Here is a 27,430-nt window from a genome sequence, read left to right on the forward strand (position 1 = left end):
TGAGAAAACTGACTGAGAAAAAAATTAGAAGAGTGTTGCAGTGGTTGTATAATTGGAGAGAAGGGGCAGATGTGGGAGATGTGAAGGTAGAAACAGTAAGATCTGACAACTGATTGGATATGGGGGGAGGGGAGAAAGAACAAGCATTTATTAAGCACCTTCTATGGGCTGGGAGATGGAAATGGTAACTCACTCCAGTATTTTTGCTAAGAAAACCCCATGGACAGTATTAAAATGATAAAAGAGGTGACATCAGAAGATGAGTCCCTCAGGTCAGAAGGGTCCAACACGTCCTTGGGGAAGAGCGGAGGACAACTGCAAGTAGCTCAAGAAAGAATGAAGCTGCTGGGCCAAAGCTGAAAAGAAGCTCAGCTGAGGACGTGTCTGGTGATGAAAGGAAAGTCTAATGTTGTAATGACCAATATTACCCAGGAACCTGGGATGTAAGATCTATGAGCCAAGATAAGCTGGATATAGTCAAACAGGAGATGGAAAGATTAAACATCAACATCTTGGGTATCAGTGAACTTCAATGAACAGGAATGAGTGAATTTAATTCAGGTGATCATTCCATATACTACTGTGAGCAAGAACCCCTCAGAAGAGATGGAGTAGCTCTCAGAGTCAATAAAAGGGTGAGAAAAGGTTTACATTACCTACTAGAAATAACACCAAAAAAATCATATTCATCATAGGGGACTGGAACGCTAAAGTAGAAAATCAAAAGATAATTGGAGTAACAGGCAAATTTGGCCTGGGAGCACAAAATGAAGCACAGCAGAGACTAACAGAGTTTTGTCTAGATAACTTTCTGGTTACGGCAAACAATCTTTTTCAACAATCCAAAAGGTGACTCTACACATGGGACCAGATGGTCAATACAGAAATCAGATTGATTGTTTACTTTGCAGCCAAAGGTGGAGAAGCTCTATACAGTCAGTTAAAACAAGACCTGGAGCTGACCGTGGCTCAGATCATGAGCCTCTTACTGTAAAATTTATACTTAAATTGAAGAAAATTGAGAAATCCATCAAACTGTATAGGTATGACCAAAATAACATCCCTAATGAATATTAAGTGAAAATGATGAATAGATTTAAGGAACTCTATCTGGTAGATAGAGAGCCTGAAAAACTATGGACAGAGGTCCACAATATTGTGTAGGAGACAGCAATAAAATAACATCCCAAAGAAAAAGAAGATAAGAAAGCAAAATGGCTGTCTGATAAGGCTTTACAACTCCAGAGAACAGAAGGAGAGATAAGGTTTTCTTCGATGAACAATGCAAAGAGACAGAAGAAAACAATAGAATAGGAAAAATGAGGGTTTTTTTTTTCAAGAAAATCAGAGATATCAAGGGAATGTTTCATGCAAAAAGGTCATAATAAAAGACAAAAATGGTAGGGACTTAACAGAAATACAAGAGATTAAGAAGCGGTATCAAGAATATACAGAACTATATAAGAAAGATATGAACATCACCAATAATCACAATGGTGTGGTTCCTGATCTTGAGTCATACATCCTAGAGAATGAAGTCAAATGGGCCTTGGGAAGCATTGCTAGTAATAAGGCTAGCAGAGGTGACAGAAGTCCAGCTGAGCTATTTAAAATCCTAAAAGATGATGCTACTGAAGTGCTATCACACTATATGCCAGCAAGTTTGGGAAATTCAACAGTGGCCACAGGATTGAAAAAATAAATCAGTCTCTATCTCAATCCTAAAGAAGGGTAATGTCAAAGAATGTTCAAATTACCTAACAACTGCACTCGTTTCACATGGCAACAAGGTTATGTTTAAGATTCTGCAAATTGGCTTCAGCAATATGTGAACCAAGAATTACAAGAAGTACAGGCTGGTTTTCCAAGAAGCAGAAGAACTAGAGACCAAATTGCCTGGATTATGGAGAAAGCAAGGGAGTTCTAGAAAAACATCTACATCTGCTTCATTGACTACACCAAAGGCTTTGACTGTCTGGATCACAACAAAATGTGGCCAATCCTCAAAGAGACGAAAGTAACAGATTATTCTTCCTGAGGAACCTGTATGTTGGCCAAGAAGCAACAGTTAGAATAGAACATGGAACAACAGGTTGGTTTAGGGCTGGAAAAGGAGTACAAGGCTGTATGTTATCACATCATGTGAAATGCCGGGCTGGATAAATCAAAAGCCAGAATTAAGGTTGCTGGAGAAATTTCAACAATCTCAGCTATGCAGATGATACCATTCTAGTGGCAGAAAGTAAAGAAGAATCAAGAAGCCTCTTGATGAAGATGAAAAAGGAGAATGTAAAAGCTGGCTTGAAAGCTTAACATTAAAAAAACTCAGACCATTATATCTCTATATGTATATGTATATGTATATAGATATAACCTATATCAGATTACCTGCTGTCTAGGGGAGGGGGGAGGGAGGGGAGGGAGGGGGAAAAAATCTGAAATTATAAAGCTTGTATAAACAAAAGTTGAGAACTATCTTTACATGTAACGGAAAAAATAAAATACTTTATATGTAAAAAAAAAAACAGAAAAAACTCAGACCATGGCAACTGTCCCTGGCAAACAGAGAGAGAAGAAATGGAAGCAATGTCAGCTTTTATATTGTGGGAATTTATTATGATTTGGGGCCCTGCCTTTGGGCTGAGATTAAAAAGCCTTAGGCCCTCAGGGTTTTTTTCTGGGTAAGAAGGGCTGGGGCCCTCCCCCTCGGCTTCAGCCAAGCTGAAAAGCCCCATGGGCCTTACCAGACGCCAGGTCAGGACGGCTGGGGAAAAAGCCCCAGCTCCCTCCACCCTGAGGGGAGCTGCCCTGGAGATCCCAGGCTTGTCCTGCCAGGCCCTGGGCGCAGCCCGTGTGGAGTTCCCAGGCGCACAGCAAGGGGCACAGTCTCCTCAAGCCTTGGGTGTGGTGTGCACGGGAGACTAGAGCACCCCTGGCCACAGCCCTAGCGTGGCCGGTAGATTAGCTTGGCATGTGCAGGGGCGCAGGTAGCCCGAGGTTTGAGGGGAGAGAAGGAAGATATATACTGGGGAGTTAAACAGTGAGGGGATAGAAAAGAGGACTCCTGAGGATAGAGAGAGTGAGAAAGGAGACGCTGAGGGGGACAGAATGACGGAGCGGACAGACAGAGAAAGAACGGTATGGAGGAAGGGTTTTTTTCTAGTGAGTTAGAAGGGAGGCTGCTACAAGGATGCTAAGGAGACTGAGGCTACATAAAGAGAGGGACTGATGGAGATGGAGAAAAAGCTAAGAGCAAGGAGGAAGGTCGCCGGAGGACGCAGGTAGAGAATGCAAGGAGAAGCAAGTTGGTTCGTTGCTACAGCTGACAGAGACTGAAAGCTAGCAAGAAGGTAGAGATGCTGAGGGAGTTGGACAGACAGAGGAAGGAGTGGTAGGAGAGGAGGGACAGAAAGAGGATGGACATAAAGGGGACACCGGAGGACTAGGAGGACACAAGGAGGTCAGTGAGAGAAGAAGCGCTTGGGGGTTTGTCATGACAGTACAGAAAGGGGGTTCGCTAAGGAGACTGAGGCTACGTACAGAGAGGAAAGTTAGACATTGGGGGAGGGGGGTGAAAAAGTAAAAGGGGCTTGGAGTTAGAAAAAAGGAGCTGAGCAGTGAAAGCGAAGCAGGGGAGCTAGAGTGAAGGAGAAAAAGAGTGAAAGTTGGAGAGGACTGGAGGTAAACAGGTCCAAATAGCATACTCTCAGGCAAGAGGCAGCACCGGCCCTTATTATATTAAAAGCAGACAGGTCTCATATAACTTTGCATTTCTTATCTCTTACGTTTATTTTTATAAATACAACCTGCTTTGATTATTTAATTAAGAGGCTTCTTAATTGTTTGCTTATCAATTTGGGAGTGGAGCAGCATGGAGAAATTTTTAAAAGGCCCTAACCGAATGGCTTAGGAAATTAATAGCAGTCAGATAGCCAGCCAGTCAAAAGTCCCCAGATTAGGCCAACTAGTTAGCAAAAATATTCTTACATTTGAATGGCGACCATGAAGGGACTTATGGCCCAATTATAATTTTTCTAAATTTATAATTTTTCATATAAGTACAGTTATAATTTTTCAGATTAGTTATAATATTCTTGGGTTCAAAGATCACTGCAGATGGCAATTATAGCCCTAAAATTAAAAGACACTGGCTTCTTAGAAGGAAAACCATGGCAAATTTGAGGGCATATTAAAAAGCAGAAATATCACCTTTTCAACAAAGGTCCTTAGAATCAAAGCTATGGTTTTTCCAATATGGCTGTGAAAACTGGACTATAAGGAAAGCTAAGTGCCACAGAAACACTTCTGAACTGTGGTGTTAGAGAAGACTTTTGAGAGTCTGTTGAACAGCAAGAAGATCAAACCAGTCAATAATTAAAGAAATTAAGTCAGACTATTTCATTGGAGGGACAAATATTGAAGCTGAAATATTTTGGTCACATAATGAGAAGATAGGAGTCATCGGAAAAGACCCTAATGTTGGGAAAGACTGAAAGCAAAAGGGGAAGGGACGGCAGAAGATGAGATGGATAGATAGTGTCATGGAAGCAAGGAACATAAGCTGGACAGACTTTGGGAGATAGTGGAGCACAGAAGAGCCTGGTGTGCTATGATCCAACAAGAACAACAACAATGTACTGGGAACTGTGCTGAGTGTTTAAATAGAGTGAGAAATGGAGAATAAGGCCAAGATTACAAACACAAAATACCAGAATGATGATGGTTCTTTGACAGAACTGGGGACGTTTAAAAGCAGAGGTTGGAGATTTGGGGGAGAAAATGATTTAATTTAGTTTTATACACACTGAGTTTAAGGTGCCTGATGTTTGTTATCAATGGGTTATTTCTGTGGTTACATTTTCCAAGGAATACTGAAAGATCTCGAAATGTGGGTGGAAGACACTTGGTTAATAAAAGAGCCTGTGAGGTGGCATTTTGTTTTGCTGAGGTGAACGATTTTCAGTTATTAGCAAACCATAAACACAACAGGACCATCCTACTCTACAGCTTTCAGTCAACCACAGCAAAGATGTGGTTCATTATTGAAGATACTGATACCCTACTTGAGGGCACTCTCAATTCTTACAGAGATGACTCTCATAAAGATGGGAGAGTAGGCATAGAAATCACCTTTTGGGGGTATTAACAAGCTTCAAGATTTTTTTCTAATCCTTCCACATTCTCTCCTCCTGCAGATACCATGGAGATTGGTCCCTTGGTAGGTTTACAAATGTATTTCCTCTAGAAATGTAGTCAGGGGGGCAGCTAGGTGGCACAGTGGATAGAGCACTGGCCCTGGATTCAGGAGGACCTGAGTTCAAATCCGACCTCAGACACTTAACACTTACAAGCTGTGTGATCCTGGGCAAGTCACTTAACCCCAATTGCCTCACCAAAAAAAACAAAAAAGAAAAGAAAAGAAATGTAGTCAGGAAGGCTTGAGTTCAAATCCTGTCTCAGATGTGTACTGGCTGTGTGATCCTCCATAGGCCTACCTCCTCATCCATAAAATGGGGACAATAATAGTGTGTACCTCATCGGATTGTTGCATCACATGGGACAATATTTATAAAGCCATCACAAACGTGTAAGGGACACAGAAACAACAGCTATTACTATTATCACTGCACACTTGAGCTGCTTTTCCCACCTGTGTTCACATTCATATCATTTTGTGAGAAATAATTAATCATCTTGGGGGACCCAGTGATATCCTCTTCCTTCTCAGTTGTTCCCCTCACCTGCCTCCCTCCAAGGTCTACATTTTCCTTGAAAGTAAGATTCTTCTGGGTCAAACCAGACCCAAGCTTACAAAGGAGCCCTGGGTAGAGATGGATCCTTTTGTCTAGATAGCTGAAGGGCACAGCCTGTACAACCACACCTAAATGGAAACTATTTTGGGTGAGGGGTCTTACATTCTTTCTCTGAAGTCATTACCAAGAGTTGAGTGACCTGAGTCATGTATCCCAGGACTTCATTTTAATATTACCCACATTCAATCATGCCAACCAATTAGATTTGATTGTTGTTAACCAATTGGATTTGATTGCTCTGTTATGGACCTCCTACAGTTGGAAGGGTATATGAACTGTGACCTCACCACTATTTGGGGTCTTTGGTCTGAGAGAGACAGTTAATAGACCTCCTTTTATTAATAACCTGCTGGCCTATTAATAAAATGATTAAATTACCCAGAAACCACGTCTCTCATATTTTTAATCATCACAGTTTCTAACATTTCTCTAAGCATCTCACGAGGGACAGTGATGTCAGGGTCTAAGGACGGCAGTTTGTCTAGATGGTTTTTTTAACATCTTTTCCATCTTTTCCATTTGTAATCCTCTTACCTTGTCTATCCCCAAAGACCCTGGGGATGAGTCCATTAAGCTAGCTTTCTTCAACCTGCTCCTTTCTGCTTTAGGAGAGGTTACTGCTGACCATTTTAGGAAATGGGCTCAGATAAATGACCTGACTTGTCTAGGGCCACACTGCTAGTATGTGTCAGAGCCAAAATTCAAAGCTCTAGTTATCTGATTTCCAGACAGCTGTTCTATTTGATGACACTGGTGCTTTTCTTCCAAAGAGTTCAGTCATCTCTTAACTCCTTTCTCTCTACATCAGCCTGGTAAATTAGGGAGGGACAATTATTGTTATGTTCATTTTATATGCAAAGAACCTAAAGGGGATGACTTGTCCTGCTCCTGACAGATCAGAGAGCATAAAGGTCATGGTCTTCTGACCGCCAGAGAAGTCTAGTACTCAGTCCACTAGACCGGTGCCATGGCAATCCTGTGGATGAAATTTGGGGGGGGGGGGGCGGGGAGCAGGGCAATGAAGGTTAAGTGACTTGCCCAGGGTCACACAGCTAATAAGTATCAAGTGTCTGAGGCTGCATTTGAACTCAGGTCCTGCTGACTCCAGGGCCAGTGCTCTATCCACCATGCCACATAGCTGCCCTTGTGGATGAAATTTTTTAAAGTATTCAGCTGGGCTCTCTGACCAGAGCTAAATTTACACCATCAAGATAAACTGGAAAGAAACACTAAGAAAACCTTGTGGTCAAAGACCAGAGCGAACTGGTATTAGCTGCCAGGTCACTAAGGTACAGAACACATTCTAAGAGTGGTTTTAGTACATTAACTTCCCTTGGAAAGATTTTTTTGGAGGAGGAAAAAATCTTTATATAGAACTACTACGCAGGCTCCCAGATGCCTTTGTTCTTTTTTCCCTACTTCCTGTTTACATAAATGGGCCAAAAATGCAGAATTCTTACATGCCAAGAACAGAAGGCACTTGGCCAAAGATTACTGGGGAATTCTCTCACCTAGCACAGTGCCTGGCACTAGGCTTGGCCTAGTCACAGTCATTATAATCCTAAAAGGCAGAAAGAAGAATGGAGAAGCTCTTAAACTATGTCTCTGGTTGAACTACTGAATTCATCTACTCTAGTTTGCATTTAAATAGTGTGGAATAGGGCAGCTAGGTGGCACAGTGGATAGAGCACCAGCCCTGGATTCAGGAAGACCTGAGTTCAAATCCGACCTCAGACACTTCACACTTACTAGCTGTGTGACCCTGGGCAAGTCACTTAACCCCAACTGCCTCACCAAAAAATAAAACTAATAAATAATAAATAGTGGGGAATAAAATTAGCCATGTCAACAAATTCTTTCTTGTAATCCAGGACTGTCAGTCCTAAGATTTAGAGGTAGAAAGAATCACAGACTTTATCATCTAGTTAATTCCCCCATTTTACACAAGAGGAAACTGAGACTCAGAAGGGAAGTAACCTGCACAAGAACATACCAAGCAGCATAGCCATACTTCAAATTCAGGTCCTCTAATTTTTTTTTTTTTAAGTGAGGCAATGGGGGTTAAGTGACTTGCCCAGGGTCACACAGCTAGTAAGTGTCAAGTGCCTGAGGCCAGATTTGAACTCAGGTCCTCCTGAATCCAGGGCCAGTGAGCCACCTAGCTGCCCCCAGGTCCTCTAATTCTTAATCCTGGTGCTACTTTGTAAATCCAGTTTAATTTGCATTACCTGGCCTACTTGAAGTCAGCAGGTATAGTGGCTCCCTATGACTTGCAGGACAAACTATCAACCCCACATTCTGGCATGTGAGGCTCCTCCATCTGGTTTCCAACTCCCTTTCTGGCCTTATGTCACATTATTGCCTTTCACACCCTGTGTTCTCACCAAACTGGATCAGTTAGTTCCTGATCTTTATCTGCCACCTCCCACCTCAAGGGCATGTGCAGACTGACTCCCAGGCCTGGGACTCTCTTGTCACCAGTGGCTGTTAAAGTCTTTCTCTTCTTTCAGGTCTCGGCTCAGAGGCCACCTCCACACTGAAGCTGTCCCTGATTCCCCAAGAGAATCTTCTCCCGACACAAAACATGTTCCTGGAGTACTTTGTCTTGATTTCTCTCACACTGCGCCTCATCTAACACTTATCATTCTAACTTCCCAAGCCTTCCAGATGACAAGATCTTTGAGGTCTCTGTTGTTTTTCATCTTCATGTCCCCAGAGCTGAGCAGAGAACCTTGTACTAAGTGACACTAACCTGTGACTCCACTCTTCTAGTCCCTGGATGACCAGAAATACCACTCAGAATGAAGGCAATATTAGCATGCTGGGCAGGAGTGCCACCTTCATAATGTTCTGAAAATTCAATTCTCAGAGTCCTAGAAATTTGTAAAAAGACTTTGAATCTAAGTAGTCCCTGTTTGCAAAATTTGCCAATGATGCTATCCTAGGATCTCTTCTATTATCTTTTTAAACCTTATTTTTCTTGATCTTTTGTTTTGATATCACCTTTATTTCCAAATATTTTGCCCCCCCGTAAGTCATTTTTTATAACAAAGATTAAAAAAAAAGAAATAAATAATTCAGGAAAAATAACTAGTGCACTGACAATTCTACTATATGGTTATGTAAGTCTTCATGCATTTTGTTCCTTGGTTCCCTCCAATGAGATAGCGAATTCCTTGAGATAGGCTCTTTACTTCATTGCACATTCTCCAGTGCCTGCCTCATGGGCCTTACTCATAGTAGATACATGATATGTGCTGGTTTAACTTTATTTCTAGTTACAGGAACTTTAGGAAGCAGTTTTTAAAAGTCTTGATGTTACTGATGCACAGAGAATCTAAGCAGTGTCTCTGAGACATCAATGAATTGGCAGGCTGTTCTCCCAGAGTTGCTAGTAGTAACATCCTTTTTTTGTTTGTTTGTTTTTTGTTTTTAGTGAGGCAATTGGGGTTAAGTGACTTGCCCAGGGTCACACAGCTAGTAAGTGTTAAGTGTCTGAGGCCGGATTTGAACTCAGGTCCTCCTGACTCCAGGGCTGGTGCTCTATCCACTGCGCCACCTGGCTGCCCCAGTAACATCATTGTTAACAGTGGTATTTACTAACATGGAGCAACAGTGACCTTCCTAGGAATAGACTCTATTGGGCTTCAGTTTATAGAAATGGAAATCCAGAGGTGCCAACTAGAATGACGACCACCAGCCATCAGGCCTCTGAGTTCTGCCACACGGAGTGGGAATCAGAGGCAGGATAACAAAATGGCTAAAGGAACAGTAGCACAGAATCTCAAAGCTGAATGTAAGCTTCTAGAGGACCAAGACCATGTTTTCACCTTTTCTTTGTCCCAGGCTTTGGGCACTTAGGGGGCACCCCGGTGCACTAAGCACTGGGCTTGGAATCAGGAAAACTGACCCTCCTGAATTTAAATCTGACCTCAGATACTTCCTAGCTGTGTGACCCTGGGCAGGTCACTTACGCCTGTTTGCCTCAGTTCCTTCATCTGTAAAATGAGCTGGAGAAGGAAATGGCAAACCACAAGAGTATCTCTGCCAAGAAAACCCCAAATGGGGTTATGGAGAATTGGACAAGACGAAACAATAACAACAAAAATTATGAATGTGATGAAACACGCTACCCCTCTCAGCTAAGGAGGTGAGGGATTCAGAGAGCAGACTGAGGCTCGTGGTTTTAGGGGGCTTTTTTTTTGATATGGTTAATGTGTGAATTTGTTTGGCTTGCCTATATATTTTTGTTTTTTCCTGTTTGTCAATGGAGGAGAAGGGTAGAAAGGGAAGAGGTGGGAGGGAGAGAATTTGGACTGGAAAATAAAATAGAATTTCATTTAAAAAAGCAAATCCCCCGGGCAGCTAGGTGGTACAGTAGATAAAGCACCAGCCCTGGATTCAGGAGGACCTGAGTTTAAATCCGGCCTCACACACTTGACACTTACTAACTGTGTGAGCCTGGGCAAGTCACTTAACCCTCACTGCCCCACCAAAAAAAAAAAATGAATCCCAGGAGTGGGCTCTGAGATCCCTTTCAGATCTTGGATCTTCTCACTGGCTTTGCCACTTCCTAGGTACATGTGATCTTGGCACTAAACAAGCCCTAAGGTCCCTTTGAGCTCTGAGGGTCTCTCTGCCATTTAGCTCAGACTCTGGAGTCACTAAGAATATGGATTCTCTAACCTACAGGGCAGAGCCATGGTGAGGAGCAATGTTTTCTCCTGAATATTTTCTAGCCCAGGACTTGAGAGCAGGACAAATATACTTACTTCAAGCAATGGCACCCTTCTAAAAGGCAGGAGTGCAACTGAAGTTCTTATACCATCCTGCCACACCCCAGGTTAATATGTTCTGGCTCACTGGCTCACTTACTTTTTCACATTTACTGAAAGAGAGAGGAAAGAATGCTGAATCGGAGTGCGGAGACTCGGTTAAAATCCATCTGATGCCTCCTCTTATGCACCATTTAATTTCTTTAAGTTTCAGTTTCCTCATCGATAAAACAGAGAGAAAGAACCCTTGTCCTCCCCAGATCGCCGGACAAGGTTACTTTTAGGAAAATGAACTGTAACCCTTAAAGAGCTCTATAAGCAAGCACTAGGTATTACTGCCACTGAATGCTTTGGACAGAGAAGGAAAAAAAGAGCGTATTGGCTGACAGTCTGTACATATACCCAGTAAGGTGTCTGGCAACGCTTCAAGCACTGAAAAAGAGATCATTAAAACCAATCTACCCCGTTTTTGTGGCCTGTCGGATAAATCTCACTGTACCTAGAGCTTTCACAGCTATTTGCCGAGTGAGTGGAGGGGGGATGTTGATGCAAACCAGATCCACGTCCTGGTGTAGCAAGACATCATCTGTCCGGCTGGTGTAGAAGGAAATGCTCATCTCTTCAGCAAGTTGTTTCGCCTCCTCTTCAGTCTTGCCCCATAGAGCCTCAATGGTGAAGCCTTCCGCTCTCAGCAACGGGACCAGAACCCGCGCAGAGCTGCCAGTTCCAAAGACTCCAACTCCTGGTAGCAGCTTCATCCTGGCTTTACCACTTCATCTCTTCACTAGGGCCTCATTCCTCATGTTCACAGATGGAGGATGGCTCCTAAAACAGCAAGAACATTACACCTCATTATTAACAGAAAAGACAATGCTCAGCAGCTGCTTTCTGACTCATTTGAAATGGATGCTATCATCGGATTTAGAGACCATCTCCACTATACCCTCCTGCTTTATACATATGGAAACTAAGGCCCCATCAGGTAAAGTAACTCGTCTCAGGTCACACAGGCAGAAAGCAGCTAAGAAGGGATCCAGTCCACAGCTCTCACCACTATCATCAGTCAAGCAACAAAAAATTTATTAAGTGTTTACCACAAGCAGCAAGGTGGTGATGGACAAAGCCGGGGACTTGGAGTCAGGAAGACCTAGGTTTAAATCTGATCTCAAACTTACTGTGTGACCGTGGACATTATTTAACTTCTGCCTGCCTCAGTTTCCTCATTTGTAAAATGAGGGATAACAACAGTACCTGGATCCCAAGCTTGCTTTGAGAACATGTGCAAACTTTAAAACATTCACCGATTCTAACAGTTATTATTTATATGCCTGGCACTGTGCCTTGAGGATACAAAGAAGGGTACACAGGGGCACCTATCTTTAAAAAGCTCACATGCTAATGGAGAGACAACATGAATAATTAGGTACATACAAGAGAGAGACTGAAGTAGAGATGAGATGGAAGGCAATCTGAGAGGCCTAGAGGGCTGGGAAGGGCCTCTGAGTTTGATTGGATTTGAGTAAAACAGGAGAGGGAGGGGAGGGGAGGGGAGGAGGACAGTCCGCCCCCAGGCGCAGAATAGAGAGGAGTGTCGAAGTGGGCCAGTATTGCTCCATCAGGAAGTCTGTGAGGCTTATGAAGGGTCCAGGATAAGATGAACTTTATACATCAAACAAAAGAGCTTAGGTTTGATCTTGGAAGTAACAAGGAGCCACTGGAGCTCCATGAGCAGGGAACTAATTAAGTGAGACCAATGCTTTAGAAAATCAACTGCAGCAGCTCAGGAGAGGATGGAGTACAGTGGGGAGAGACTTGAGCAAGGAGACCACTTAGAAGACTATTGCAATAGCCCAAATAAGAGGTGATGAGGACCTGAATTAGGGACTGCGTGGGTGGAGAGATACAAATAGCACAGAGGATGTTGTGATTAGATGCATGGCCTAAATGAGAATGCAAGGCTGCAAAACTTTTCTTTTGTAATTCCTCTATTCACTCTTTCCCATATTGCTAAATAGCTCCACCCCCCCGCTTCTAATCAGGGACTCCACTGGGAATAAAGCTAATTCTTGGGCTTTAATAGATATATTTTAATATATTAAGGAAAAATCCATTTATTTCTAAATTTCTAGTGTCTTTTTTTTTTTTTTTACGGGGCAATGGGGGTTAAGTGACTTGCCCAGGGTCACACAGCTAGTAAGTGTCAAGTGTCTGAGGCCAGATTTGAACTCAGGTACTCCTGAATCCAGGGCCGGTGCTTTATCCACTGCGCCACCTAGCCGCCCCCCAAAATATTTCTCTTGAAGACTGGATATACCTTGTTATTCAGTCAATTCAGTCTGACTCTTTGTTATCCCATTTGGGGTTTTCTTGGCAAAGACCCTAGAGTGGTTTGCCATTTCCTTCTCCAGCTCATTTTACAGATGAGGAACTGAGGCAAAGAGGGTTAAGTGACTTGCCCAGGGTCACACGGCTAATAAGTGTCTGAGGCCAAATTTGAACTCAGGCCCAGCACTCTATTCACTGTACTACTTTTGTAATCCTATGTATTTCATATTCTGAGAAGGGGTCCATGGGCTTGACAAGACTGCCAAAAGGGGCCATGACATACAAGAAAGGGTCAGAATGCTTGCTCTCCTTACACAGCTACCATATCCTCTCTCATCTGGACCACTGAAATCCCCACATTTGTTTATCTGGATTCTGCCTTCCCCCTCTTTAGTCTCACTCCCATGCATCTGTTCAATTGACCTTCCTATATCACTCCCCTGTTTTAAGAAGTTTCAATGGCTTTCCACCTCTAGAATCAAATACAAACTCTGGTATTTAAAGCCTTTCACAATCTATGTCTGGAATTCTCTCCCTCATTTTCACATCATGGCTGTCCTGACTTCCTTCAAGTCTCAATTACAATCCCCCCTTCTACAGAAAGCCTTTCCTGAGCCCTTTTTAGTTCTAGTGCTTTTTCTATGTCGATTATCTGCAATTTACCCCGTCTATAGCTTAACTATACCAAGCTGTTTGCACGCTGTCTCCTCCACTAGCTAGTGCCTGGTCCATAGCTGGTGTAACTGCACATGCCTCTCAGGATCTCTGCCCTTAAGCCCAAGTGCCTTGCTTGCTGTCGCCAGTAAACGACATTCTATCTCGTCTCCATGTCCTTGTAAAGGCCATCTCCCAGGCTGGCAATACTTGTCTTCCTCTCCCTTCAAGCTATGGTTCAGATTCTAGTTCCTTTCAGAAGCTTCTCTTTCCTGTCCCCTTGAAATCATTTAGTGTTTCTTTTTATAATGTGCTGCATTTACTCCTCTGTGACCAGCATCATCATCGGCCCAGGGTCCCACTCTAGGCCCAGCGCTCCATCCTCTGGGCCACTCCCTGAGCTGCACATGGCACTCCCCAAGGGGAATGCCATCCCTGAGAGTGGAAGCTGCCTCCTTTTGCATCTGGACCCCTGGTACCCACACTGAGTCAGGCACACTGGAGGGGCCCAACCAATGTGGGCTAACGATGTGTTTTTTGCTCCACCATGGCACTTCTTTCCTACCCTGGCACAAGATTAAATGGAACTTGTTCAGGCTGCTTGGCCAGGAAGGAAGGGCAAAAAATCACCTTGGTGGAATCAGCCACACTGAGTTGAGACAAACTAAAGGGCTCCCAAAGGAATGCAGAAAACAGAACTGCTAAGTTATCTATTTGGATTCTTCTCTCATGTCTGAGCACAGCCATTTATTTGGTGGGGCGATGGCTCTGCTGTATCTCACACTTTGGGAGTTAGGTCTGTTCCTGGCTGTTATAAAAACAGTAAAACAGCTGAGAAGAGTCACCTGGCAACCCTCGTTTGGAAAGGTTCCCATCCACTCAGCATGCAGTGAAAAGTCGGAAGATCATGTTGACAGAGGCAGGGCACCCCCTGGCTCCACTGGCCTCAAAAGGAACACCCACTGACTCATTTCCTCTCAGCTTCCCTACTGAAGCGTATCTGGTTTGACAAGTGCTACTTTACAGATGGGCACTGGTTAGAGGTAATGTAACCAAGCCCAAGTCAAGCCAGCAAGCATTCATCACGCAACTCTTCGGGATCAGAACCGTGCTGATCTAGGAATTGGGACTTGACTTAGTTGGGATTCCATTCTTCCTAGAATGGCAGGACGCCTTCTATCAATCTAACCCCAAAAATGGAAGAGGCGGGGTGGGGTCACTGGAAGAGCTTGGTATCAGAAAACCTGGGTTAAAAGGAATTCTACTGGGAGCTCAAACAGGCCAAATAACATCTCGTACAACTCTCTCATTTACCAGGAGAGAGAGCTGGGACCGCAGAAGTGAAAGGGCTTTGTTCACAGGTCACACAGAGAAGAAACATTTGCTGACTATCTAGTGATCTTAAGCAAGTCACCGCACACCTGCCTGAAACTGTTTCCTCATCTTTAAAATGGGGGACTGCTCGAGGGGTCATTTAATCCATGCCCCTCATTTTACACGTACAAAGGGGGGCTCTTGAAGATAGGGGCTCCTTTCCAGTGCAGATTTTAGTTTGGCACTAACAAGAGCTAAGAGAGTCCTTTCTGAAATTTTTGCTTACAGGCCAAGAGCTGAAGCTTACATCATTGACAGAAGAGTTAAGAATAGAAGAAAGTCAATAAAAAGATAAAACTACACTGCCAAAGGCACTACACTTCTTTGTTGCTTAACCTCTCTGGGCCTCAGTGTCCTCATCTGTAAAATGAAGGGGGTTGGTTAGCTTGCCCAATCTATACATCTCAGATCTCAGTTCTTTAGCCTATAGCTAAAACTTTTCTATTTGGAGAATACCACTTACACCTACTCATAAATATTGGAAATATATATATATTTTTTTTAGTGAGGCATATGGGGTTAAGTGACTTGCCCAGGGTCACACAGCTAGTAAGTGTTAAGTGTCTGAGGCTGGATTTGAACTCAGGTACTCCTGACTCCAGGGCCGGTGCTCTATCCACTGCGCCACCTAGCTGCCCCTGGAAATACTTTCAAAATGGCATGTGTGTGTAGAAGTGGACAGATTATCAAATAATAAATCAGAGAGGCAGCACAGTGCCATACATAGAGAATTGGCCATGGAATTAGAAAGATCTGGGTTCAAGTCCTGCCTCTGACCTTGGGGAAGTCACTAAACCCCTTGGTGTCCCATACAAATCTAAGGCTCTCAGTAGCAGGGCAGGCAGGTACTTCTGAGCACTGGCAGGAATTGAGTCTTACAAAAGCAAACTGTGCTCGTGGGCAAGGAATGGAAATTTGATGCGATACACCACCAGTCTTTCCAAAGTACCAACAAGAGCACTGTGACCTCCTTTGGGGGAAAAGAAATGACCATAAGTCATTTACCAGCTACCAGAAGCATTGCTTTCTGTAAAAGCCTTTTTCATAATACCACTTGTGAGTCAGAAGCCTCACAAGCGCCCACTGTGGAGAAAACAGCACCACACTCAGGTCCGAGTTCATGACTGGTCTGTTCATGTAGATAATGTGCTCAGCTGACCACAAATCAACATGCCAGGCAAATTTTCAGGAATGAAAAGGAAATCCTAGGTGATAGAAACTAGCTTCTACAACTCACTTGATCAGACTATCAATCCCAGCCTATTAAAAATGTTTGGATTAAAAATATAATAATAAAATAAAAAATGTTTGGATTGATTAATAGGTTCTAAAATGTTGATCATTTTTTGTTTAAAGCTTCATCTAAAAAAAATCTAAAAAGCACCGTATGAATTTACTTTTTAAGCAACCCTAGTAGGTTTGGTATTTGGTATTTAGGATAGGGGCACTTAATCTTGGGTGAGTAAACTTGGTTTTTTAATCCTTTGATAATGACACTTCAGTATAATTGGTTTTCTTTGTAATTCTATGTATTTTACTTTATAAATATGACAACTGTATTCTTAGAAGGGGTCCATAGGCTTCAGCAGACTGCCAAAGGGCTCCATAACCTTAAGTTCCTTCCACTTTGATTTAGGAGGCCGCCGGTGCCATGAAAATGAACTTTGAAGGGAAGACGTCTGAATAGAGAAGAATTCCAAGTGCAATTATTCCAATTATTCCAATTCTCTATGTAGAGAAATGGTCTTTGGAGACCAGTCATTTCTGTGGGTGTGCCCCTGGGTCTGAGGTGTTATCTCGGTAACTACAGATGGTGCGGCCAAGTCAGAATTGCCCATAAAAACCTCTTAGCTTAGCTGGAGAGTCCATTGCCAGGATTATCTCTCTGGGAAAGAAACAATAAATGCTTTGTCTAGGTCCTAGGTACACCTGAGCCTACCTGAGCTCTGTACGCCTAGAGCTAGTTTCTACCTCCACCAGTCTTCTCTATCAAACCCTGAGTCCTTAAGAAGCATCAGACCATGGCTCTAAGTACCACACCCTACCTACCCCCACCAGTTCCCTTCAAAGTGATAACATAACTAGACTAGCACTTAAAGGAAACCGAATGTGTATGGTCATTGCTAGGAACAGTCTGGGAAAGCAGTTTATACATTAGTAATTAATTCTCCTCTCTCTATAGACTTAGCTAGAGATGATATTCCAAAACAGAAATACCAGGAGACTTATTCCTGAATGAGACAGGCAGCTTTGTATAAGTGTGTGGGACTGATCTAGAACCCAGAATTCTCCTCCCTTCCCTTGTTTATACTCTGTGACCTGGAGCTGCGGGACCAGACAAATGCCCCCCCCCAATTACCTTTCCATAATTTGTGGGCAAATATGGTTTGAGAATTCCCTGGCTACACTTGAAGAACCGGGGGCTCCAAGTAGGAGTACTTACCATTTTTCCTTTCCTTTTTTGCTATGGTCAATACATTACGTGTATGCTGAGTGCCTGGGCCCTGTGAATGTGTGTGTGTGGGGGGGTGTCATTCAGATTGAGAGAGAAGGTTCAAGATGTGGGAAGAGACTAGAGTCAAAGATTTCCTACTTGATATTTTAAGTCATATTACAAAGATGTTAGGTGGTATACTGGATAGAATGCTAGGCCTGGAGTCAGGAAGGCCTGAGTCAGGAAGGCCTGAGTTCAAATCCTGCCTAAGATACTTACTAGCTGTGTGACCCTGGGCAAGTCACTTACTTTCTGTCTGCCTTAGTTTCCTCATCTGTAAAATCGGGGTAATAGCAATATCTACCTCCCATGGTTGTTCTGAGGATCAAGTGAGATGGTATTTGTAAAGTACCTAGCACAATGCCAGGCATATAGCACATGCTTAATAAATGTTTGTTTTCTTCTTTATTATTGTTATTATCACCCCCTAGCTAAATCTGAATATAAGCACAGATAGTGGGAGATCTGAACCCAGGTCCTCTGGCTCAAAATCCAGTGCTCTTGGCTCTGCACTATGGTTGCCTCGATTCCTTATGAGTGAAGAAGCAAATGTCACCTAACACTCATCCATTAAATATGAGAATCCAACATGAAATAGATGATGTAAGACCAAGTTTTCAGAAAACTATGTTCTTATCTTATCAGCCAACAAGAGTTACCGAATGCCTACTTTGTGCTTAGCGTCGTGCATAGCCACACACACACACACACACACACACACACACACACACACACACACACAGAGAAAGCCACAGACAAACACTTCACGGACAGGACAGGCAGGTGGAGATACACTGTGTTTGTGCTAGGGGGCGGGAGGATCAGAGATCCAGTAAAGTCCTAGCAATTGTCCAATGCCTCTGCAGTAAACGCTTTCTATGAGACGAACAGATGTGCTTATCTGTTCTGATTTGACCCAAAGAAACTATTCCAGAGATGTTATCACTGTAAGGAGTCCCTTTCCCAAATATCCCTCATCACTGAGGATCAGGAAGATAAGCTTTAGACTATTTGCCATGGCAATATGGCCTGCAAGAGAATCTCCTCACTGCCCATGGCCCTGTGGTGGCATTCCCTCACCAGTTGTTGTAGTGCTGAGTGTATACATTTTCCCTTCATTTTTGGCACCCCTAAGTACATGCATTTTATTTTCCTTTTGTCTAAGCAAATCTTCATTTCATCAGTCCATAAAGCATCTATGGAAAGGCCACAATTAGCCCATTTAGCTGAATTTTAACTCATAACACATGTGAGGTGCTTTGCAGAAAGCTGGAATGCAAGACAGTTTTTTAAATCTAGGGTGTACATAGTTCTATGATTTGTAAGGCCTTAGTTGACTATTTTTTTTTTTTGGTGGGGAAATGAGGGTTAAGTGACTTGCCCAGGGTCACACAGTGCAAGTCAGTTTTTTAACTTTAATTCTTCCTGCTTTTCTTTCTGAGTCTCCCAAAATTAATGTTCTCTAATCTCAGAAGGCAGTCTATGCAGGACTGGTAAGTGCAGGAATGACAAAAATTCTAGAGGAGATGGACAATTAGTTAACAGTACAATAGATATATGAAATAAGCGAGCATAATTCTTGACCTAGCAAAGAAGGTAATGCTCAAATCCAAATTAAATAAAAGCCAATTTCTTTTATTTAAACAGAATGAGACATAAAAATAATCTCCCAAAGGAAGCTATAAGAACATTTTTCATGAAGCACTGAACCCAAGCAATCCATACAAAACAAAGACTATCTAGCACTGCCTTCCTCACAATGGATAGAGCTGGCTTTGGAGTTAGGAAGAACTGAGTTCAAAGGCAGCCCCAGACACTTCCTAGCTGTGTGACCCTGGGCAAGTCACTTGACCCTATTTGCCTTAGTTTCCTCATCTATAAAATGAGCTGGAGAAGGAAATGGCAAACCACTCCTGTAACTGCCAAGAAAACTCAAATGGGGTCACAAAGAACCTACTAAACAACAATAACAAAGCACAGCCCTCAGGATGAATGGGTTGCATGGGACACCAACTCTTTTCCATTCTTTATTCTCAGTGTCCCAGATTTTTGGAAGGGAGCCAGCCTTCAGCAAATGCATAAAAAAGACAGACCCAAAGAGGAAAAAAAAACAGGTCTTTACACATAAACCAGTAGCACTGCCCAGAGTCAGTACACAGGTTTTTAGGTCATGACCAGTATATTTTTGGGACAGAAAAGATGATAATCATAAGACTCACAACTGATCATTTACAACATAATTTGATTGAAGCCCAATCTGAGCACAGAAATAAATAATTCACTTGTGTTTATGGCTGAACAAAAGGTAAAAGAATGTCTGGCATGCCGGTTGTCCGGCAATTGTTATTCAGGGCTGGCCTATGCAGTTCTATTTTAATTTTTCAACGTGACCATAAGTAACCTAAAAAAATTAGATATTTTGTTTTGTAAATGAATTTGTAGAAATACAATGCTTTTCACTTAGTAAATGTTTGTTGAATGCTGAATGTCTGAAAAACTGCTTCTGTGCCCCCAATACATCTAAAGATCAAAAAGGCTTTGCAGAAAAATGTTCTTGGCTACCTTTCCTTCATTTCTGATAACACAAGGAAAGCAGTATACTTTCTTGCCCCCCATCCCTTTACCAGGCTGTTTCCAAAACCTGGAATTCCCTCCCCCTCTCTTTAATCAGTGAACTCCTTTAAAGTACAGCTCAATGTCACATCCTCCCAGAAAGCATCTCTGATCCTTCAAGTTTAGGAGTCGGCAAACTAGGCCCCAACCAAATCAATCAATAAACATTTATTAAGCACCTAGTATGTGCCAGGCACTGTGCCAAGCACTGGCCATACAAAAAGAGGCAAAAGACAGTCCTTGCCTTCAAGGAGTTTATAATTTCACGGGGGAGAAACATGCAAACAAATATATACAAAGCAAGCTACAAACAAGACAAACAGGAAATAATTAACAGAGGGAAGGCACTGGAAGTAAGAATTGGGGAAGGCTTCTTGTAGAAAATGGGATTTTTAGGGGGGACTTAGAAGCCAGGGAGGTCAGTAGTCAGAGTAGAGGAGGGAGAGGGTTCCAGGCATATGGAAGATAAGAGTCAGGAGACACAGTGTCTTGTTTGTAGAACAGCTAGGCCAGTGTCACTGCATTAAATATGAAGGAGAGTGAGGTGTAAGAAAATTGGAATGATGAGAGGGTGCTAGGTTATGAAGGGCTTTGAATGCCAAACAGAGCATTCTGTATTTTATCCTGGAAGCAACAAGGGGCTGCTGAATTTTGTTAAATAGGGGGGTAATATAGTCTTACCTGCCTATTAGTGGCTGAATGAAGGATGGGCTGGACTTGAGGCAGGCAGACCCTGTCATCAGACTGTGGCAATAGTCCAGGCAAGAAGGGATGAGGGCCTGAACCAGGGTGGAGGCAATGTCCAAGGAAAGTAGGGGCACATTAGAGAGATGCTGCAGAGGTGAAATCAACACGCCTTGACAACAGCTTGGATATGGGGGATGAGGGATAATGAGGAGGCCAGGATAACTGTTAGGCTGTGAGCCTGAGGACCTGTCAGGATGTTGTTACCCTTTGCACTAATGGGGAAGAAAGTGGGAGAGCAATGGTGAGGGGGAGAGTAAAAGGAGAAGAGAATGAATTCTGTTTTGGACACACCACATTGGAGGTCGGCAGAGAGTTCCAACTGGTGGTCTGTTTTTGCAAAGTCAGTAAGCTAAGAATGATTTTTACGCTGTATTAAAAGACTGAGCTAATATCTGTAAAAAGCACTTGGCACAGTGCTTGGCACACAGCAGACATTCCATAAATGCTCATTCTCTTCCCCCTCCCTATAGGGATTAGGTGTCATTTTAGAATTCTATTAGTTCAAACACACTCATGAGTTCACTTTTATGAGAACTCTGAAACGACATTTTAAAATGAACATAAAACAGAGAAGTAACTCTCTATAGAGTACTGAAGTCTGAAAGGCAAGTGTGCCATTAGCTGAATAAACTGTGGGTAAGGGCTTGGACCCATGTTTTCATTCATATAGGGAAAGCCAGATAAGGAAACTTCCTCTTCCAGGGCAAGCGGGCGCTTCTCTGCAATTGAGCTTCTTAAAATCCTGCTCGGAGCAGTGAGGGATTAAGTAACTTGCCCAGGGTCACAAAGGCAAGACCTGTCAGAGGTAGGACCTGAATCTAGATCTTCCTGCCTCAGTGGTCAGCTCTTTATTCATGAGAATCTGTGATTCTAACTAAATGTAGTAAGTAAACTACTAGTGCCTTAGGACAAACAAAAGGCTCTGATGCTTTTTTATTTTTCCATTACCCCATGAAGTGCTAGCTCTGATGGATTAGTGAACTCTGGCCATGGGAATCAATTGAAAGGTGACTTTTTCATTTTTACTCAGAATTTTACACTTAGTAGAAACATCTATAAGAGAATGAAAAATGTTACTTGAATATCATGAAGTGATTGGGGGGGGGCAATGAGGGTTAAGTGACTTGCCCAGGGTCATACAGCTAGTAAGTATCAAGTGTCTGAAGCCACATTTGAACTCAGGTCCTCCTGAATCCAGGGCTGGTGCTTTATCCACTGCGCCACCGAGCTGCCCCCATCCTAGCTTTTTTTTCAACAGAAGCAGCATCTATCTATTTGATATACCAGCATTCAAGACTGTCTTAAAAAGTTAGAATACTTGCTGCTTTTCTAACATAACACAGTAAGCTAGTCCAATCAGCAAACATTTAACGAGCACCCAACCATGAACAAGGTCCAGTGAGGGATGTAAATAATTAAGAACATGGATTTACAGAATTTGAGTTTGCAGGGACCTGAAAAAGAATCTAAACCCTTCATTTTACAGAGGAGGAAACTGAGGCCTAGGGAAGGTAAGTGACTTGTCAAAAGAACCTTACAATCAAGTTGGGGAAACAATCATCTCAGACACAAAAACGATGCAGACATAGAATGACTTACTAGGGCCTTAATAAATATATGTTGCATTTAGCTGAAGGATTCTCCTGACTTGAAGCCTGACAATCCACAGCACCTGCTTCCACGGAAAGGAACACCATGTTTGCCCACCCTTTTAGTTCTAAGCCAAGGTGTTTGATTTACACACACAGACTTCTGTCCACAGCCTGCAATGTGTGTCCCAAATGAGCTTCCTCAATTCCTTCACCACAGAGAGTTGAATAAACAAGCTGTGGCTAGGAAAGCTATCAAAGCCCTTACTGTACTATAAGGTCAACCAAAGCAGGCAACGATGGAGGGGGGGGGACGGGGACAGAAGCACATCAAGGAAGCACAGCTGCAGAATGGGCTTCATTGTGAATAAAAAGCCAACATCAGTAGCCAGGACAACCTCCCTCTCCACTTTGTTTTGTGTAGACATGTGTGGAAATTTATTTTGATTTGGGGACCCTACCTCTAGGCTGAGATTAGAAAGCCTTAAGCTGTCAGGGTCTCTTCTGTGTGAGAGGTGCTGGTGCCCCTCCCCCTCAGCTGAGCCAAAAAGCCCCGTGGGCGGTATGAGACCCCAGGTCAGACAACTGGGGGGAAAAAAGCCCCAGCTCTGGCTAGCGGATTAGACTCAGGAGGGGCTGACGAGATTAGAAAGGTTGGAGAAGACAGACGGGGGGGGGGGGGGGGCGGGCTACAAGGACGCAGGAGAAGGCTAAAGGACTGGAATCTGACAAGAAGACAGGGGGAAGACAGGAGGACTGGAGGCCGAAGGACAAGATAGAGAGACTGGGTGGACAAGATTAGAAGTTCCAGGCGCAGCAGGTGGGAAAGAGACGCACCGCAATGCAGTCAGGTTGTACATTTTATTTCCCTGTATTGTTAATTTTAAATAGTATCTATAAATAAACTCTGCTTTGATTATTTAGTTGAGGCTTCTTAATATTTTGCTTATCAATTTGGGAGTGGAGCAGTGTGGTGGAACTTTATAAACGGCCCACATTAAATTAATAGCAGTCAGATAGCCAAATAGTCAAAAGTCCCCAGATTAGTCCTCCAGTCAGATTAGCCCCAAATTAGCCTTAGTCATTAAAAATATTCCACACATGGCACAGGAATTGCCAAAAAGGTCAACATTTTTAAAAAAAAAATGGTTTTGAATAAAACTACTGGTACCTAAAGGGATAACTTAATTTCTCTGGAAAATTCAAAGGCATTATTTTAGGTATATGCACACTATAAAAGGCCAGATACAGGTAAGGATCAAACTGTTCCCATACCTCAGTATTTCTTTTTTTCTTTTTTTTTTTTTTAGTGAGGCAATTGGGGTTAAGTGACTTGCCCAGGGTCACACAGCTAGTAAGTGTTAAGTGTCTGAGGCTGGATTTGAACTCGGGTCCTCCTGACTCCGGGGCCGGTGCTCTAACCACTGCGCCACCTAGCCGCCCCTACCAGTTTCTTTTTAAGGAAAGAAAGAAGTCAACCTCAAATTCAGAAAACTACCTGAGAAGAGGCGGGATCGCATGGTGGACTAGGGCAGGGCTCTTAAACTTTTTCCACTGGTGACCCCTTTTCTTCCCAGATATTTTCACACAACTTGGTATATAGGTACATAAAATAGGTACACATAACCTTTTGCTGTTGCCAAATTTTTTGGGCCCCCCACATTCAGCTGTGTGACCCCACGTGGGGTCATGACCCACAGTTTAAGAAGCTAGAAAATGGAGCACAAAGAACCAGGAAGCCCGCCTATGTGATCTTGTGCAAGTCATTTGACCTTTATAGGTCTTCAGTCCTTTTATCTGTAAAATAAAAAGAGTTAGTTAGATGTACCTCTAGCTTTGAATGCTACAATTTTATAATTTAATCAACACTAAACTGATTTGTAACCTAGAGGAAGGGAGCCCAACTATAGTGACAGACTGTAACATGACCTATCTGAATAGTAGAAATAATCCAATTGTGGCAGTACCTGTTCACTGTTTTTATAAAACTGCTTGAGAAGTCAGAAGTTAATTCCTAGGAGGAAAGGGAAGTACTTTCACTGGGACAATGAAAGACAGTGACATACAGTGATTAAGATCACAGAACAAATCAATGACAAATTGGTAGATTAAACAAGTAGGTACCTTTATAACTGCCAAATCATATTCCTAGTCTCTAAAAGACTGGTTTTGGAAATGTCTTGTCAAACGAACGAAGATAATCATCAGCGGGGGCAGCTAGGTGGCTCAGTGGATAAAGCACCGGCCCTGGATTCAGGAGGACCTGAGTTCAAATCTGGCCTCAGACACTTGACACTTACTAGCTGTGTGACCTTGGGCAAGTCACTTAACCCTCATTGCCCCACCAAAAACAAAACAAAAAAAAGAAAATAATCATCAGCACTGAGCAAATTCCTCTCCGACTGATTTACTAAAGGAAGTTCATACTCAAATACCAAACAACACATACTCTCTTTTTATGGCATTAGTTTTATGTGAGTAAAGTAGAAGTTGAAGAGAAAGGCAGGTTGTCAATAACGATCCTTCTTTTAAAAGAAGAATATTCAAAGTCCACTTCAGTAATGACACAAGTTTTTCTGAGGTGAAGCCAATACGAAAGTTACTCATCTCAATGAAGAGGAGAACCAAAGGGGCTGAGGTAGCACCCTTTTGATTAGTTACATCAAGCTGAGCTTGATGTGCTGCTCACTATTTGATTCAAACATACTGAAAGCTTCTCATTTTCCTGCCAGGACATTTTTGGAACTGAAATATTGGATCTTCCTAATTAGTCTGTGGTCAGCAAGTAGACTGTGACCTCTTCTCACCTGTTCCCTGCTAGAGCTTTTCTTTTAGCTCATCCGTGCAGTGATCATACAGACTTCGCTGTACTGCTCAAAGTTTCAGCTTCAAATAATACTGACTCTTCTTTCTGGGTGGTTTGAGGGCTTCTTTGAGGACTGAGTAATTACAGACTACCTAGTTATAGACTGGAAAGAGAGTTTTCAAGAAATGAGATGCAAGAAGTAGCAGCTAAACCTTGTCCCAACAAGACAACCCTGAGAATATAGTGATGCTTCAGAAAGCAAACTGTGTGAGAAACAGTGGTCTGAGGTAAAGAAAGAAATGGAGGAGGAAGTCAGAGATGTGTTTGTATGTGTTTGCATTCATTCCTATACCTAACCTGTATTCTATGAGGAGACAGTCCTAATTTTTGAAGGAAAGTGTATTTTTACCAAGGCTTGGAAAGAAAGAGTATCTTTTGTCAGATAATGTATCAGTTTTTGGTTAAAAACAGTAGGCACTCAATGAATTTTTTTTTTTAAATCAATGATGACCCAAAAGAAGTGAGGTAGAGCTAAATAAAGTGTTACAAGATGTAATGGAAAGCACGTAAGAGAGAGTCAGCAGATCTGGGCTGAAATCCCAAAGCTGCTCCTTATTAGCTGCGGAACCCAAGTGATTTCCCCACTCTAAGCCTGTTTCCGCATGTATAAAATGAGGGGGCTGGACTGCGTGACCTCTGTGGTCCTTTTCAGCTCCAAATCCTGTATATAACTTGGAGTTTTATTTCTTTGCTGCTCAGTTGGGATGAGATCCTTTGTGAATTCTAGCAATCAGCATTTACTTGTAAAATGTCAAAAAGGTTTTTAATTAGATTTACTGTCCATAAACCCGAGCACCAGTCACTCTCCTGTGCTGGCAAGCCCAGGGTGCCCACCCAGTCATAGTCAAAGAGAAGCCCAAAGGAATTTGTTCAAGACACAACAAGACTGACACAATGGACAATTTCCTTAGTAAATCAACAGCAGAATCTTAAGAGTTTTAAAGCCCCAATAACACATAACTATGATCTGAGAAAGAAAAAAACATTTGCAATGAAATATAATGCCTAAAGCATTATAACATATTTACTAGTATATAAAATAATCTAAAGAGTTTTATGAACTGAGTTAATATGAAGCTGGGCTGGTAAAAAGAACAGGCCTCTACAGGAGTTAGCAACCAGGAAGGAGACCTCAGAGAAGAGCTAGTAAAGAGCATGGGTCCTGGGCCAGCCATCTGCCACCTGCTGCTCTCCCAGCAAGTTAGGAAAACAAGCTTTTGCTCCCTTCCCACCTTCCTTCCTTCCCCTTCTTATGGAGATAATCATTTAATACAACTGTCAGAAACTGGCAAGAAGAAAAGACTTTTTACATGTTGGCGATGCAAAGAATTGCCTGGCTTTAAGATTTTTCCCCCCTCCTGCCTAGTTTCTAGTAAATCCCTAAAAGGAGGAAAAACAGAGTATGAGACTAAGGTGGTTCTATGGGAAAGTTTTAAGGCAAAGATTATTTTCAGCTTTAAAAATGGCTAATCCCCAAAAGGAAGCAGAGCTGACCTCCAATGTTGAGTTTAGCCTGGGAAACCAAAGCAAATCCTGGCTCCTACACAGACTCATTTGGCACAAGGAATTTTTTCTTCAAGTTTTTTCTCTATTTCAGGCTCGCATCTTATTTTAACAGGACTGATGCTGTTCACACAGGAGATGTGTGTGTTTCAATTTCCCATATTTACAATATGCTTTGAATCTATAAAATCTGTAAAAGATGTGCATTGTTAGAAATAAGCTTTAGGCTTCTGAATGGGTCTGTCTTACTGACTGACTAGTTTTATGTCATAGTATTACTAAGATGTACAGGCCTGTTGGTATAGCCTAAAGGCACAGTGCTGAAAAAAGATCTTGCAGAGGGGCCCAGTAGATAGGGTGCTGGATGTGCGATTCCACATCCTGAAGACAGGAGTTCAAAGGGGATCTTAGACCTACTAGCTATATAAGCATGTAGGAAAAGAGCTCCGGCCCTGGCAGTACCAGCAATAAGCAACACTTTGTTTCCAACACTGCTTCAGCGAAGCAGCTGTTCTCATTGTGGATAAATTTGCATCGTCAAGAAAACTGAATTACTCATTTTCCTGGACTTGTGAAGTGTGGGCGAAAAGGTGAACTGGCTAAAACAAAACTGTCACCTGATAGATTTTGAAGAGTCAGTGGAGTATAAGGGAAAAGGGGAGGAACAAACATTAAGT

The 27,430-nt window shown here is 42.6% G+C and overlaps 1 protein-coding gene across 1 annotated transcript in view; it reads right to left on the bottom strand.

Moving 5' to 3' along the window:
- The window catches only part of GFOD2 (glucose-fructose oxidoreductase domain containing 2), a 52,644-nt gene that overhangs the window by 12,725 nt on the left and 12,489 nt on the right, over positions 1-27,430 (bottom strand). The window contains exon 2 of the mRNA XM_043980009.1: positions 11,088-11,413. Coding sequence (XP_043835944.1) covers positions 11,088-11,346 — 259 coding nt within the window. The 5' untranslated portion in view covers positions 11,347-11,413. The remainder of the gene's footprint in view (positions 1-11,087; positions 11,414-27,430) is intronic.

This window comes from Dromiciops gliroides, chromosome 2 (genome assembly GCF_019393635.1).
Source record: "Dromiciops gliroides isolate mDroGli1 chromosome 2, mDroGli1.pri, whole genome shotgun sequence".
Taxonomy (NCBI): domain Eukaryota; kingdom Metazoa; phylum Chordata; class Mammalia; order Microbiotheria; family Microbiotheriidae; genus Dromiciops; species Dromiciops gliroides.